Source organism: Halichoerus grypus, chromosome 13 (genome assembly GCF_964656455.1).
Source record: "Halichoerus grypus chromosome 13, mHalGry1.hap1.1, whole genome shotgun sequence".
Lineage (NCBI taxonomy): Eukaryota > Metazoa > Chordata > Mammalia > Carnivora > Phocidae > Halichoerus > Halichoerus grypus.
Window position 1 is genome coordinate 40,383,867 of NC_135724.1, and position 12,667 is coordinate 40,396,533.

At 35.3% G+C, this 12,667-nt stretch overlaps 1 protein-coding gene and 1 pseudogene across 3 annotated transcripts in view; one reads left to right on the forward strand and one right to left on the reverse strand.

Moving 5' to 3' along the window:
* DSC1 (desmocollin 1) overlaps positions 1-12,373 on the forward strand; it is a 30,655-nt gene extending 18,282 nt beyond the window's left edge. The window contains exons 10-17 of one of the 3 annotated variants that reach the window (XM_078060471.1): positions 169-428; positions 512-654; positions 4,532-4,744; positions 6,008-6,247; positions 7,839-7,957; positions 8,674-8,928; positions 9,671-9,716; positions 9,798-9,934. In XM_078060471.1, the coding sequence (XP_077916597.1) occupies positions 169-428; positions 512-654; positions 4,532-4,744; positions 6,008-6,247; positions 7,839-7,957; positions 8,674-8,928; positions 9,671-9,706 (1,266 nt within the window). In that variant the 3' untranslated portion in view covers positions 9,707-9,716; positions 9,798-9,934. Of the gene's footprint in view, positions 1-168; positions 429-511; positions 655-4,531; positions 4,745-6,007; positions 6,248-7,838; positions 7,958-8,673; positions 8,929-9,670; positions 9,717-9,797 lie in introns of all 3 variants that reach the window. The other 2 variants (XM_078060472.1, XM_036096702.2) reach the window with 2 other exon arrangements.
* LOC118538624 (large ribosomal subunit protein uL15 pseudogene) lies at positions 4,807-5,456 on the reverse strand (annotated as a pseudogene).
* Positions 12,374-12,667: the final 294 nt, after the last annotated feature.

Genomic DNA, 12,667 nt, shown 5'->3' on the forward strand with positions numbered 1-12,667 from the left:
CATTATAGGAAGTCAACTATTAGTCTTTAACTACATTAGCACCTGCTTTTGGTAACATTTTATACACAAAAATGATATTCCTTTTTGTGCTAAAACTTGGAATCGTAATTATAAGTCTTCTATATATAGTGTTACAAATTGACTGATTAAAGTATGTTTATTGAACAGCCATTGAACTATGAAGTCAATCACCAGGTTATTCTGCAAATTGGTGTACTTAATGAAGCACAATTCACTAAAGCAGCAAATTCAAAAACTCCTACTATGTGCACCACAACTGTCACTGTTAAAATTAAAGACCGTGATGAGGGTCCTGAATGCCAACCTCCAGTAAAAGTTATTCAGAGTAGAGATGGCCTCCAACCTGGAGAAGAATTGCAGGGATACAAAGCTTTGGATCCAGAAACACGCAGTGGTGAAGGCTTAAGGTAAGGTATTCTTCAAAATGACATATTTTGAGATTATATCCACTCTTTGGTTTGAGCATTTGCATTTGATTTCTAAAAATTAGGTATAAGAAGATAGGAGATGAAGATAACTGGTTTGAAATTAATGAAAACACCGGTGACTTGAGAACTATAAAAGTGCTAGATAGAGAATCAAAATTTGTAAAAAACGACCGTTACAATGTCTCCGTGGTTGCAATGGATACAGGTGAGTGCAATTTTCTAGAAATAGAGGATATACTTTTAAGGAAATCTTGGGGTGAACTTTGTTTACTTTCATATTAGAAGTTCATGCAAAACAGATTTGCATTGATTGCTCAATTTATTGGAGACCACCCAATGTCCAGTGCATCAGTAATGCAAAACTAGGAAGTGATGAATGGCCGAAGACATGGTGGCATCCTCCAAGATCTCCATTTTTTTTTAGGAGTACATATTTGGATTATTATGGTTTGAACTTGTTGAAAGGGTTTAGCCCTCCTAAAACAGTTGGGTTCAAGATATGTCTGTTCTGAGCCTCTCTTAATGGGCTTACCCTATTTCCTAAGAAATGGTCAAAAGATGACTCAAGTCTTTTGTGGTGGTTTGCAATCCTTCTCCAAGGTTAATCCTAGAAATTACCTTGTGAAGAAATGTCCTTCAAATGTCATAAAGTAGTAATTTCCAAATCCTTTTGAATGTACACTCCTCGAAGTACGCCATTTTTGAATGTGGACCATTACAATGGGCTACAGTGTATGCCCTGACAGTTTTGTTTGTTTGTTTTGTAATGCAAGTGCCTGCCTGACGTAAGCTTTGATTGCTAAGGCATCAGCTTCGAAGATGGCTATCTGGAATAAACATTGCCAAGCAGACTAGAAAATGATCCAGACCAAATCACAATAGCTCTACCATCCCAAGCTCCTTTGTTTTAGAGATCTTGCTTGATTTTAGTAACTGACCCCTGCGGCCACTGGTTTTTTCACTTCCGAGCTCTTTAAATTTCTACTCTTATGTCTTAAATTAACCAGTAAAGAGTAAGCTCGAGGAACCCTCAGCCCCCACTCTTGACCCCAATAAAAGCAGTATTCCAGGCTTGCTTTTTTTCTCCCTGCCCCCCACAACCTCGCTGTGTGGCCCCGGGAGTGCCACATAATTTCCGGGACGTGTAAGTAATAAACCTTTTTTTTCCCCCAAGTTTCCTGATGGTTGGGACACCTTGCAATCATATAAGAACCACAAGGGCCAGTCTAGCCACAAAATTGTTTATCTACAGGCTGAGAGCCACACACAGCAACCTCCTTATATATGTTTGTATACATGTGCTACTAGGCTAATGTATGCACCATAAAAATGCACAAACAAGCACTTGTAAAGTACTATTTCCATGTGCCAAAAATATCTAGTTTTCAAAATCTAAAAGAAAAACTAAATGACCTTCCCTTCCTCTTGATACCTCTCACACAGGCTTTTAATGTAGTTCTTTCAATATAGGTAGAAAAAAAAACTACTAAAGAATGGAGAAAACATTAGCTGAGAAATATCGTTAATGTTGCAGCCACTCTAAAACCCTGGGTGATTTGCTACTCCTGCATAAGCAGAAGTGAAAGCTGAATGGTTTAAAAGCACAATTATGATGTCAAAGAAGGATTTACATTTACTCATTTATTTCACAAATGTTGATAGTCCAGTAAGTTCCAAGTACTAGGCAAATTACCATGGAAACTAGAATTTAGAAGACAAGGCCAAATTCTCATATGATATGAAAGAAAGGATTACTATATTCTCATAAGAGGTTCTTGGTATGACAACTTTCCCCATAGAAGATTGTATGGATATCATAAGAAGTAGAAATTAGTTAAGAGCTGCCCCGATTAAAGGATAAAGGGGAGTTTCGCTTAGCTAGCGACAGGAAAATGAAATACTATTTGAAGAGAAGGAAAATACAGAGAATAGAAATATAAGAAATTAACTTTGTCTTTTGTTGCTAAAAATACAAGGAAATGAAACGCCAAATCTTTAAGAATCTATGCCCCAGGCTCATGGATAACCTAGGTGTGCTCATGAAGAAGTAAAGACATGGATGTCATAGACATTTTACTGTAAGACCACATGGTGACATCAATGCTTTTGTGTATTTGAACTTTAATCCATTAATATATACTTCCAAGGACCAAATATATAATGTTATGTTTCCACATGAATGTTTAGTTTTGGTGCTCATAAATATTTCAAGATGATGACCTAGACTAGACTTTCTTCTAGCTTTCTTTGAATCCAATTTCTTTACTTCTGTTTCTTGTGTCAGTCTTCTTTGTCAAGCAGACCGGTTTCCCTGCTGTCATTCTAGAAAGCACTGTTTTATGCACCCTCTGCCTAGTATAGCTCTGCCCCTCCTTTTGAAATTCAGGTCCCTTAACTTCTTCAAATGAATGACAGTCACATCTTCTATGACTGTTTCCACTTGCCTGTGTTCAGTTCTTCTCTTAATACCTCTTAAGTCTCCCTTCCCTGGGGATGATATGTTAATTATCACAAGTAATGTATCTTTTCTATAAAAGGGTGTTTCATTGCTTCTCATTTATATCATGTTCCTCTAACGAATTGTGCTAATTAACTCACATCTTTGTTAGTTTGCTGATTTTGAAGCTGTTACTTGTATTCAAATTTATCTACAAATTTCTGGCCGTATCAAAATGTTTATATCCTATTGCAGATTTCTTATTAGAAGAGCTGTATCTCTCTTTTATTTCTAGATATTGTAAAATTTGTTCAGATAGAATAATTTTTAAAGAGGTATATAAAATAGTGTACTTTTGTGAAGTAATTTAAAAATAACTTTTAATAAATTAATTTTGTAGTTATTCAACAGAAAATCATCACTGAAATATACTACAAGATATGGCTTAAGTGTTATTTCAAATTAAAAATGGATTATATTTGCCTAGGATTTATAGTGGTCTTTATGATAAATGCTGAATTTATCTAATGCTCCAAATTTAGACCAGCATTCGAAGCAAAAAAATGAGAAACTGTATCAATTATTTTTCTGTTCATTTCAATTTTGAAATCTTACCATTTATCGTAGTTTATTATCTTCTCACAAATGGTAAAATTTAGACATGTTTTTTGAACTTCATTATCTCTTAAACACAAATAATGGGCAATATTTTCATTAAAGATATTGAGACTTAAGGTGTAAAGCATTAGGCCAGTAACAGTGGCCATCTGGAGATGAGTAATAGCTCCTAGGCCCAAAACATATTTATTGAATTAGGGAGGGGGTGCAAACTTATTTTTATGGTTTGTTCAACTAAGTTTTTTGTAAAGTATAAAATAGTAATTGCATTATGTTCAAGGTGTTAGTATGAAGTTATAAGTTAGTCAAGAAATGCTAGGCAGATCATTAGGCTCTCAAGATGAACATGACTTAGCTCTTAGGATGAACAGGTTCACAGTTCAGTGTGTGAGACGGTGATGAGCAAAGTGTTCTGAGAAATCAAAGGAGAATATTGCTGCCGTTGTCCATAGATGTCACGGCAAGTTTCAAGAGGAGTTATCTGAGTGGATTCTTGAAGGATAACAAAGTATTACCAGGCAAAGAGAAAGAGAAAAGTAGTCCCAGCAGTGGCAACGGAATGTACCAAAGCAAACAGCAAAGAGTGCACCTAGTGGGTTTGATGAGAAGTTTTACAAAGTTCAGGCAAAGAATATGTGAGGAAATGAGTCAGAAGAGGAAGTCAAAGGAAGTGATTGATGACCAAATGTGAAGTTTTTGTATATTCAAGATGAATATATGCTCTTCACAAAGAAATCTGTAAGAAATCAATTTTATTTTCAAGTGGCTATTCTGTAATGACATTGCTCATAATCTCATGCCTTTTCATTTTAAAAAGCACCTCAAGATAACATCTGATAGAGCCATCAATCTTCAAGGAAGAGTGACATATCACTATTTTGTATTTGTAGCAATGGTATTTGTGATCCAAAAGTATGTGAAAATCAAGTTCAGACAGCCACTAGAAAGCAAATGTCAGCTGTGTATCACAGATATGTTGAAAATACGTTTTTAAGTGAAGAAATACCCTATTTTTTATTTTTCTTAGATGGCAGATCTTGCACAGGAACATTAGTAGTTCTTTTGGAAGATTGTAATGATCACCCACCGCAAATTGATAAAGAAGTGACAATTTGTCAGCATGCTCAGGATTATGCTGTTCTGAAACCTGTAGATGCTGATGGACCCGACAATGGTCCACCTTTTCAATTCTTTCTGGATAATTCTGCCGACAAACTTTGGAATTTAGAAACAAAGGATGGTATGTAATTATGCTAAATCTTCTAATCAGTGGGAACTTAAGATGGCTGATGGTTTTGACATTCACCTTAGTTCATTATGATAAATAAACGTTCATACTAGGAAATTATTTTATTGATCCCCCACAAAGGATAATACCTTGTTTTTAAATTTATTATTATTATTATTATTTTAAAAGCTCTTGTTAGCATTTAATGAATCTCCCTCCACATGGCTTCAAGCTACCAGGACACAGACCTACCCCACCCCCTGCCACCACACACACACGCACACACACACACACACACACACACACACTTAATCTTCTCCTCCACTCTTCCACTGAAGAATCTGACCTTCACGATGGCAGGCTGTTTGGGGAACTTTCCTTCTCCAAAACTTTGCAGTAGCCGGGGCGCAGCACATCAGTGATAGGAGCATCTCCAGTCTTGTTTTGGGCAGCATTTACCCGTGTCTGCTCACTGCCCCAGGTCCACAGTTTGTCAAGGTCGACAGTTGGGCAGAAGCTCTGGTTCCTCTCTAAGTGGTAATGCCTCATACTAACTTTTCCAAAGTGACCTGGGTGATACTTGTCAAAGTTGATCTGGTGGTGAAGCATGCATGCCCCAGCATCACCCCCGCCTCCTGGGTGCTTCCAGTGTTAGCCCATGCGGCCGTGGCCGTGGCTCACGTGGCCCCCAAAGTTTCTGGGTTTTCCTCAGTCTGGATGGCATGTTGGCAGCCCAGACAAAAGAGCAACACCTTACCTTTTAAAAGCAATGGATAATATATTTATATTTAGACTCTTGTTCCAAATATCTTTTAAGAAAACACATCAATCCATTTTAATATAATATTTGAGTAATGTTAAATATAGATTAGTCTAATGTAAGTGTAGAGCAATATTAATTCATTTTCCTGGTTTTTCAAGAAATCAAAATCATTTTTAAGAAATAAAAATGAGGGGCACCTGGGTAGTCAGTAGGTTAAGTGTCTGTTGGACTTTTGATTTCAGTTCAGGTCATGATCTCAGGGTTGTGAGATTGAGCCCTGTTTTGGGCTCCATCCTGGGCATGGAGTTGCCTTAGGATTCTCTCTGTCCCTCCTCTGTCTCCGTCTCTCCCTCTCAAAAAAGAAAGAAAGAAAGAAAAAAGAACCACTAGAGTTTTTCCTTTAAGCTAAATTCTGCACCTTCAAACCCCTACCCTACCCCAAGCATACCAAGTAGGAATAATATTGTGATTAAAAGGTCATATCAATATACATGCTGTCTTTTTTTCCCTAGGTAAAACTGCCATTCTTCATCAGCGGCAAATTCTTGATTATAACATTTATAATGTGCCTATCATAATAAAAGATAGACATGGTTTACATGCAAAACACATGTTAACGGTGAGAGTATGTGACTGTACAACCCCATCTGACTGTAAAATGAATTTTAAAACTGTGAGAGATGTTAAGCCAAACGTAATACTTGGAAGATGGGCTATTCTTGCCATGGTGTTGGGTTCCGCATTGCTGTTATGTAAGTATAATTATCTAAAATGTGTTAGTTGAAGGTTTATCTAATATTTAAAATATATATATGGTAGTTCTTTATTTAATGACCTTTATAGTCTTTGGTAAATGTGTCCTTTTAAAACTCTTGTGTGTACTATGTGACTGGGGGTTTCAATTCACAGAAGAAACATATCAGTAAGAGCAGATTAAATTTAAACTAATTTTAAGGTGTACACTTAGTTCTTCCAATAAGAAGGTGTGAGACACTGGATAGATCATTTCCTCTTCTTTGAGCTCATTTTTCCACAAGTATAATAAAGAGGTTGGTTAAGATTCCCTCCCATACAAAACATAGTCTTTTAACCACCAAGTTTATGCACAGGAAGAATTAATGAAGAGTACTTACAAAATTCACATAGATGTTTATGCTCACTGTTATTAATGAAGGGATTTAACATACATCTTTTTTTTTTAAGATTTTATTTATTTATTTGACAGAGAGAGACAGCGAGAAAGGGAACACAAGTTGGGGGAGTGGGAGAGGGAGAGTCAGGCTTCCCGCCGAGCAGGGAGCCCGATGGCGGGGCTCGATCCCAGGACCCTGGGATCATGACCTGAGCCAAAGGCAGCTGCTTAACCAACTGAGCCACCCAGGTGCCCTGATTTAACATACATCTTAAGAAGACTCCAATGAAGCGTGACTGGCTGGCTCAGTCAAAAGAGCACACAACTCTCGATCTCAGGGTTGTGAGTTTGAACCCCATGTTGAGTGTAGAGTTACTTAAAAATAAATAAATAAACTTAAAAAAGAAAGAAAATTGGAATTCTAAAAAAAAAAAAAAGACTCCTGTTAGTGGAAAATGGTCATATGGTGAGCCACTGAGGAAAACAATACATGCAAAGGATGTTAAGATTTTGCATTCTGCGAACTTTTTTTCAAGATGCAAAAGTGATGGAAATCATTGCCCACACTTCTTTCATCTCTTCTTCCCACTCACCTTCCCTCAAGCCTTCCTCTCTTTTTCAATAATTTATTTGACTACAGAACCTATTTGCATTTACAGACCTTCCCCATAGTCTTTACTGTGTCCTAATTCATTGATTTGAGTTTCAGGTTAAACTGGACGTTCCCCTTAGCACAGTGATTACACTTTCAAAACTGGGCACAGATTTTATGTAACTGCTTTTCATGTTTGTATTTAGGCCTAATGCCCTTTGAGTGTGTTCTGTATGGATTTGAATTATCAATAATACTAGCTTAAATTTCAATCAAAGGGAGTTACTATTTCAGTGTGGAGGAAATAAGAGAAACATTTAAGTTAATTCTGGACTTGGGAAGAGACCTGTTAATAAACTATGCTCACTTCATCCTTCTTACTTTTAATTGATCTTTTTCTCATTCAGCCTAATAACATAATCTCAATAAGACAGTGATGGTCTATATACTAATACATTTGTTAATATTCTGTTTTAAATTTCATGACCCAAAGGGATCTTAATTTATAGAACAAATTCTTTAAAGTTCTGCAAAGAAACTTTTAAAATATCATGATTTAAATGATATACTCCAGCATGAAAAAATGCTATTTTACTTAAATACTTTTTTTATTTTTTAGGTATTCTGTTTACTTGTTTCTGTGTTACTGCCAAGAGAACAGTAAAGAAATGTTTTCCAGATGTAGCCCAGCAAAATTTAATTGTGTCAAACACTGAAGGACCCGGAGAAGAAGTGATGGTAAATTAGATTTCACTTCCGAATGAATTGTATGGTGATCCAATGATAACAGCTGATTATTACATAATAATAGTAATAATAATAACAACTAATGTTTACTGAGCACTTACTATGCCAAGCAGAACTCCACCTGCTCTGCATGCGTTAACTCATTTTTTTTTTTTTTAAGATTTTATCTATTTATTTGAGAGAGAGAGCAAAACAGAGAGAGCACATGTGGTGGGGAGGGGCCGAAGGAGAGGGAGAAGCAGATTCCCCGCTGAGCAGGGAGCCCAACGCGGGGCTTGATGCGGGGCTTGATCCCAGGACCCTGAGATCATGACCTGAGCCAAAGGCAGATGCTTAACCAACTGAGCCACGAGGCATCCCTGGGTTAACTCATTAAACTTCATAATTCTATTGTATTAGTTTCATAGGACTGCAAAGAATCACAAACTGGTAGTTCCTTGACTTAGGGCAGCATAAATCAGATCTTCATATGGCATTCTTCTCCCTGTGTGCATGTCCGTGTCCAAATTTTACCTTACCCACCCTGAGTGTGGTCTTATCTTAATTTAACTAAATACATATGTAATGACTTATTTTCAAACAAGATCACATTCTAAGGCATTGAGGGTTAGGGCTTCAACATAGTGAATTTTGATGGGAAAGAAATGAAAGGAAATTGTTAGTTTCAATTTGATTCACTCATTTTATAACTCTACCTTTATTTTTAGGAAGCAAATATTAGACTCCCCACACAGACATCCAACATTTGTGACACAAGCATGTCTGTTGGCACTCTTGGTGGCCAAGGAGTCAAAACACAGCAAAGCTTTGAGATGGTCAAAGGTGGCTACACTTTGGATTCCAGCAAAGGAGGTGGACATCAGACCTTGGAATCTGTCAAGGGAGCAGGACAGGGAGTAATGGAGCCTGGCAGATACACCTATACCGACTGGCACAGCTTTACCCAACCTCGGCTTGGCGAGGTGAGTGCCAATGTCTTCAAGTTCCTATTCCATGGAAGTTAAAAATGATTTATAAATCAGGATTTCCCAAAAGTTTTACTCCTCAGGCACGTGGAACTCATCACCTTTTGAGTCTTTAATTATCATAGATACGGATTTCAGGCCCAAGCCCAAAGGGAAAAATGATCTTTCCAAGTTTAATTTTTAAAATAAGGTTTACAAAACTACACAACTATCTAGGAATGGCATATGTATACATGTTTAGGGAGTGTAAGAAGACTGGTAGCTTCTTCTGTAAAAATTACCAGGAAAATCACCTGGAATGGAAGATTTGTGTAGAGTGATGCACGGATCATAATTTATAAACATTTTTTAGTGTACTGAATCCTCTGTGTAGTTATGAAGGCCTGGCTGTCAACATCAACCAGACAGACTGTTCAGCTTTTATTTTGGGTTTTAGTTCCTTGTTTTAGGTTCAGAGTAATCAATATTGGTTATTATTAGCCAGTTGAATACATTACATTATTGTCACTATATAACTGTTTATAAACAGAAGCCTATATTTGTTCCCCCAAATATGTGAAGAAGCTGAAAAGATACATTAGAACTATACAGATCTTATGTTCAAATGGGAAACTGCAGGTTAGCTTTGTAATATGTATCTTTAATTTTCATAAATGTGTTCATGAGGAGCATTTATGTATCTGCTATGTTTTCAGAATGAATATAATACACACCAATCATGTGCATTTTTTGTATGTAGGAATCCATTAGAGGACACACTCTGATTAAAAATTAAACAGTAAAAGGTAAATCAAAGACATTATTTTTATGCTAATATGTTTAGGTGTCTTTAAAAAAATAATAAAATGTGCTCTTTTTTGACACAGAAGGTGTTTCTGTGTGGACAAGACGAGGAGCATAGACATTCTGAAGACTACGTGCGTTCGTATAACTATGAAGGAAAAGGGTCTATGGCCGGCTCTGTAGGCTGTTGCAGTGATCGGCAGGAAGAAGAAGGGCTTGAGTTTCTAGATCATCTGGAACCCAAATTTAGGACGCTAGCAAAGACATGTGTAAAAAAATAAATGTGTTTTAACAGAGAAACATCTACAAATGCATATGTAGGAATTTACTGGATGTAAAATGATAGCAGCATCTGCTAATATGTTTGTTTATTGGAAGTAAACTTTGAGTCATGTATAGATAAGGATACTATAAATACAAAGCTCCCCTAAATTCTCCTCGTCTGATATAACTTCCATATTCGCTAGAAAGAAAAGTTTCATGTGTTAATTTTCTTTTATATGCATGTATATATTGCCCTTTTCAGGACTCTACCAATGTGCATTCTTGCATCTTCTATTCGAAAACTTACGTTACTCTCTATGCTATGAAAGTGTGTGGTGGGAGAGCTGGGTATTGTCGAATCAAATGAAAAATGAATTTTAATTTGAGATGAAAATTAAATATTTTCTTTAAAATTCTGGGGAGATTGCTCTTAGAAATATTCTTAGAAATACTGTCTTTGGTGCCAGAGAATTGATTCTTCTACCTGAGTGGCTATGTATTGAAGGACTTTTAAGTATCCTTTGGTGCAGTCTTCAATTTGGTAAATAAGTATTCATTTCTCACTGCACTTTTCACACTGCAGAGGTGCTCCCAGCACTGGTTGCTTTCAGGAGCCTTCAGCGCTTGGTCCTTGGATCTCTGCCCATATGGATGCATAATCAGGTTCCTACAGCTTCTACGTTTGTTGGAAAGGCATGGACCAGAACAAGCCCACAATAACGTGAGCCACAGAGATTTTTAAGGATCAGATGGGAGGATTTCCAAGAAAGAATTGTAACCTTGATGCCCATGGTTGACTTAGACTCACAAATATGTTTTGTTTGCCCATCAGGATGTACTATTACCTTTTTAAAATATAAATACCTTGGCAGAAACATGCACTGTCTAGTTTGACAGAGGCCCACCATCTTCAAGCATTTGTAAAACCAGCCTGGCAAACATGAGACTTGCAATCCTGATCCACGGTGCTTAGCCTTTTAAATATGCTAAAAATGGAATGAGCATCCATATTGGAATTTAATACTCTGCCTACCTTGGTAATTACTTTAAGAAAATGGAAAGTCTAAAATAACAAATTTCTAGCATGTAAATGTTAAAACATGGAAATCTATGAAAGCAACACTTAACCAAACAATTGTTGAATGATGGATAAATGAATGAACATATGAGTTAATAAATTATTTTGAATGTATAACATTTAAATAGGGTATTATATTGTATTAAAATAGAAAGAAACTATATATTTCAGTAATATTTTAATAGTCTTTTGTGCCAAACACTCTAAATTTATAAACAATAACAGTATATATCACATAGAAATTTCTCATTCAGACCAAAAAACTCTTTCATTTTCTTTAATCTATTAGCTAGTAAACTATTGAAAAGAGTGGTTGATTTTTTAAACTTTTGTAATTATTCTTCTTATTCTCAATTACAGCTTCTGATTAAAGCTGTTTCTTGATGTGAAATTGGATATTAGAACAGAATATAAAAGTAGTTTTAATAAATAAATATTTTATTTTATAGGATGTCCACAATATATGATTTTTATAGCAATTGTGAGTAAAATAATTTTGGGGGGTTAATGCAATTTCTGTTGTCTGAGGTATACATTACTCTGACAATGGTACCTGTTTGGAAATCTTTAAGTATAATATTAAAAATTTGGAAATAAATCATGCCATGTTATATTCTTGAATGTAGGTGCAGAACATTTTCTGAGCAATTAAAAACCATTAGCTGAACATTAACTTATATGTGTTTGTTTATGTTTTCATTTCTTATATTTACTTAAATAGGAAAGAGAAATTTTATATCTGAACGTAAAGTACAGCTAAAGGCTTAAGGTTAGCAAAATAAGACACTCTAAAGGTATTACCAGAATTGTTAGAAAGTACGGAAAATGAATTTGTATTAAGCAGTTTTGGCTATTTTAAATATTTTCAAATATTATTAAAATTTATCTTGCAAAGGAACTATGATTTGTCTTTTATTTAGGAAATCCATGTTCTCTGTTTACACTCAAAATTAAATGTTATTTGTATGACTGATAAAATTTATGAAACTCCAATGGCCTGTTTACCAATTTAGTTTGTTAATAAAACATTTTATATTTTTATGGATTATTTCATATAAGTTAATCATCAATTGTCAATAAATAAGTCATTATGAATTGTTCTTCTGTAATTAAATCTATAGTTAGGGAAAATATACAATTAAGTTTTTCTTATCTTGATTCAGATCTCAAAAGTATTCCATGTTGAAAAAAATCCCATGGTACACCAAGATAGATGAAAATTGATACGATTATTATAAATTAGCTTTGTTAAATACCTCTTTAACTTTACTGAGCTTTCAATTCTCGAGTTTATTAAAAATATTTTATAAAAGTTGATATCTATGCTTATGTTTACTTTTAAAAAATGGAATATGCTGTTATTTGGAAATTGTTCACAATAGATGTTTTAGAGTTGAGGATTTTTATTATCATAGAAAAGAAAAGCTAACTCCATTTTGTGGTGTCTTAGCTTTAAAAGCCCTGTATGAGTTGAAAATCCTCAATTAGATTAGGGTAATGAAACAAAACAAATATGTATATTTCTGCATGTCTCTGGTCTCTTACCTGCTTTTCTAATAAATCTGAAGGAACACTGCATTTGTCTTTCTACTTACACAGGGAAAAGAAAGA